The sequence below is a fragment of the Cydia strobilella genome, chromosome 14, assembly GCF_947568885.1.
Source record: "Cydia strobilella chromosome 14, ilCydStro3.1, whole genome shotgun sequence".
Lineage (NCBI taxonomy): Eukaryota > Metazoa > Arthropoda > Insecta > Lepidoptera > Tortricidae > Cydia > Cydia strobilella.
This window is the reverse complement of record NC_086054.1, coordinates 7610529-7614882: the sequence shown is the minus strand read 5'-3', so window position 1 is coordinate 7614882 and position 4354 is coordinate 7610529. Positions and strand designations below refer to the sequence as shown.

Sequence of the window (4354 nt, the reverse complement as noted above, 5' to 3'; positions counted from 1 at the left end):
ATCGTTATGCATCCATTATTTAAAGTACCAGATCTTGCTGTTGTTTAATGAATAAACTCCGTGCAACATCTAAATACGTGTTCTGCATTTATTTCTGTCTATCATCATCCTGGAGTCGTGCCGCCTGTATATCGCATGCTGAGAACGAAACTGGCCTAACTCAAAAATGTCTATTCGTGGCAAATCGCAAAAATGTGATCGACTTTTAAGCTTGTCCATGTTTGAACTCGCATAACTTTTTTTTTAAATAATGTATTTTCAAAATAATCTTTGTTTTACTTTAATTGATTCTTCCTTGTTCCATTGACGTTAAATAATTTTGATTAGTTATTAACATACATTGAAAAAATGGCTTTCAAAAAAATATTCATAATTAAGTCACTATAAGAGTAAGTATGATGATGTTTGGCTTGTATCATTTCAAAATAGGTCTGTTTAAAATTAAAAGTAATATAATAATCGTCGAGATAACTCATAAAGTGTCAGTTTACTTGTAACTTAATCTCAAAACTTCATATTAAAAGTCACTTATAGATATTTTTTAACTTTTATTAAAAATCTGTCTTTTTATCTTTAACAGAGTTAATTTTTGGTACTAAAATTGACAGTTTAGTCAATAAAGTAGCGACCATAAAAAAATAGGTATTATACCTTCAAAAATAAAATAGGTCTTAAACCTTCAAACATAAAATGTTTAATTTCTCTTAATCATAATTTGAACTGGAATCTGGTAACAATTATAAGAATAGGTCAACAGATTTAATATCTAGTAACACAATAGATACTTTAGTCTAACTACAAAGTAAGCAAAACAAAAAAATAGGCCTTTCCAACCTTAAAAAATTGAAATAAAATGTTTAAACCTCTCTTAATCATAATAATTTGCACATGACTCTGACAACAATCATACAAAATAAGTCTTAACCTACCTATATGTAAAATTAATAAAAACATAAGTACTTTTGAAGACGCTCCGTTTGAAATAGTAAATACAAATAAGGTCATTATGAAAACAAAAAAATAAATCTTCTAAAGCTAATTAGGAATCATTTTTCACCATTCACAAGTAAATAAGAATAGTTATAAACTAAACAGTTCATAAACTTTTATCACAAGGTTTGCTTATATACCTATACCTACAAAGAATTATAAAAGCTAGCATAGTAGTGAGGAATTAAGTTTTTCTTAACTAAATCTTTGAGATCCTTTTTCTTATTATCCTTTAACGCAATTGCCTGCTGATAAAGGGATTCCATTTGTATGTCACCAGAAATTATCATTTTTTTTCTCTTATTTCGCATATTAATTGTAGAAAATTCAGTTTCCGTATAGGAAGTTTTATAATGAAACAGGAATTCCTCGTTTTTAACAAATTTTAGAACTTTTATGTCGTTCCACTTCACCGCCTCCTTATTTAAATTCTCATTAAAGTTATATGCCCACTGTTCTTGCAGTTTTTTAAGGTTTTTAAAAAACTGATGGTGCAGTTCTTTGACTGTAAAGGGTTTGCCAGATTTTCGAGCACTTTTAATTAATGTGATGTACTGATGTGGTGTGTATATTGGTCCAGCTTTTTCGTTTTTTTTAATTTCTTTCTCGATCAAACTGTGCACATTATCTGCCTCATTCTGAGTATGACCTTTTATTAAATACTTATGAGTAATAGTTGCTATATTGGGAAAATAGGCTACCGCATATGAATATAAACTGGTTATGAATTTATTTTTGTTCTGGCCAGCGCAATTATCAGAGTAAAATGTAATATGTAACATTTCATCGGAGTGTTTATTGGTTAAAAAATTCAGATAGTCGAATAGACATGAACCAATTTCATTGGCCCCCCTTTGCCCTTGTGTTTCGTCCCAGATAAAACAATACACATTGTCGTAAGTCGAGGTTTCTTGCTCGCTAAGGGCAGTTAATTCAGTAATCGTAAAATCAAGACAATTGATTTTAGATGAGTAGTAAAAGTAGGCTGGACTGGGACATAACATTACAGACTGTAAATCATACACAGCACAGATATGATTTGCATTAATACTGGCACGATCTAGTCGCTTCTCTTGACGGCACAAATCTTTCTCAATTAGGTGTTTGTCATAATTGGCTTTCAATGACTGTTTTAAATCTGGCGGAGCAATCTGGTAAGACAAACACGTTTCGCATCTGTCTTTTTTGGGCTGAAAGAATCCAATCTTACAGTATTTATATACATCCAATAAGGACATTCAGGTAAATTATTGTCTTTTTGTTTTTGGTTAAAATCTCTCCATAAATCTTTAATAGTCTTGCTGTCAGAAATGTATTCTTTACTTGTTAATGCTCTAAGGTAATGCGATTCAATTCGCGGTATTGAATTAATGTGCTCTTTTATCTTTCGCAGAAGGTCCTGATCTATGGTTTTCCTATTGACGTGTTTCTCACGTTGATCGGATTCCACGGTACCATGCACGTTAGTTTTTTTTTTCACTGTCCTAATTTGCCGATCAGAAATGTCCAAAGTATTAATAAAGTACTTCTTACATACACGAATTTTGCCGTCATTAACTGTAAAATAAAATGCGTTATTAGGCATTCGTGGTTTTTCAGAATTTGTGTATTTATATTTGGGATTTATTTCCGTAATACAAGCCCTTATATAAGCACGTTGCACTTCTAAATCAGGTAAATTCCAATAATTGTCGAACAACGATGATCTGTCAGCATCTCCAATGTTATCTGAACATTTTAGTCTGCAGTTACAAACTGGCTTCATGCTTCGTGCTGGTATTACCTTTTTTGATTTAGAAACCGATTTATAGGCTTGACCGCTGTTTCGTAATTTTTTAGCCATGTTTTGTTTCCATGCACTTCCATTTCTTTTGCGTTTTCTGGATTTCTCGGTATTCGATTGCTCCTCTACATCTTCCACCAAAGGGACGTCATTGTCAAGTTTAGGTGAAGAACAACTTGAAGTTGACGAAGAGCTTGAAGCCGGTATTAAGCAATTATTCCTATTTACACCTAAAAAGGTTGGATCATTGTCGCTCAAGTCTACATCACTTTCGTCGGTATTTATTGGAGAGGCATGATCATTTGGCTTACACACCGCTGCTGCTCGCCGTCCCACATCAGTACTAGGAACTGGAGCACAAGTGTTTGATTTGTTGGAACTTGATGAACTGGAAGTACTCGATGACGAGGTGCTATCAGACGACGAACTACTGCTTGATGATGAGCTACTAGAACTTGAACTTCTAGTACGTGGGCTTTTTAAATGAGGTACGTCATTTACTACACTCTGGTCTGCGTTATTTTCGGCAATAGATTCGCATACCTAAAATATATAAAAGAAAGGGATAATTTTGATACTTACTTCGTATGTGTAATTTACTGTCATTGGACACCATATTCAATAATCATAAACTTACATTTGAAGATCTAATCTGTAACAAATTGGTCCAGTTCTGTTTTTGGTCACGTGGTGGTGTATCCTCTATTATGGACGGACTGGAGGGCACGTTCTCTTTGTCAATTTTCTGAAAATAAATTTACGTAACAAATTGAACGTAGGTATTTAAATTGTAATTAAACAGAAAACATATTATAATAGTAATAATAAAATACCTAACTGACCTCATTTTGTTTGTCATTGATCACCATTTGGAGTATGTGGTCAGCTCTTTTCTTCATTTTAATTTAAGATTTAAGTGACCTTTATTTACCTAGGTTGTTTACTAAAACATAATAAAAAGACACATAACCAAATGAGCCTTTAACGATTATTATTAATTAAATCATATACAGACCTATCATAAATTAAGTACAAAAAAGTATATAAACGACCAATATTAAAGAGGCACTTTCTTAATAATACCACAATATCATCCGCAATGTTTAATACTTATAAGACTCAAAGACAAATGTTGCACTAAATCAAATACATGCAGCAGTAGTAAAGTGACACAATTACACTTGGGTCTCTTTAGTATCAAATATAATTGTGTGAACGTACCGTATAATCACTACTGTAGGGACTCATTCAGTTTTAGGTCACTTTTAAAATTACTATAACACGTGCTGTTGGTACCACCTGTGACGTAACACTAAAGTGGGCGCTGTCGTTCTGGCGGCAGGTGCGGGAGGGGGTGCGTGAAAAAGAGACTAACAATATCACTCTGCGCTTTTCTAACTAGAAAAGGGCTGTTTCACGTTGTAAAGTATGCTTTTAAAGGTCGTTCTGTATAATTAACTCAATTTTGCGAATTTTCGTGTTGGGTCACTTTCGTTCTCAACATGCGATATATCTGCCAAGAGTGGCAAGCTAAATATTATCCTTATGAATACTGTCAGTGTCAACTGCCAAGTGTCAAAA

The 4354-nt window shown here is 33.0% G+C and overlaps 1 protein-coding gene across 1 annotated transcript; it reads right to left on the bottom strand.

Moving 5' to 3' along the window:
* Window positions 1-704: 704 nt before the first annotated feature.
* Window positions 705-3672, bottom strand: LOC134747459 (uncharacterized). Its single transcript, XM_063682083.1, has 4 exons — window positions 3616-3672; window positions 3411-3518; window positions 2425-3316; window positions 705-727 (listed from the first exon to the last, which is right to left on the bottom strand). Exons 1-4 carry the CDS (start codon window positions 3670-3672, stop codon window positions 705-707), a joined length of 1080 nt encoding a protein of 359 aa, XP_063538153.1.
* Window positions 3673-4354: the final 682 nt, after the last annotated feature.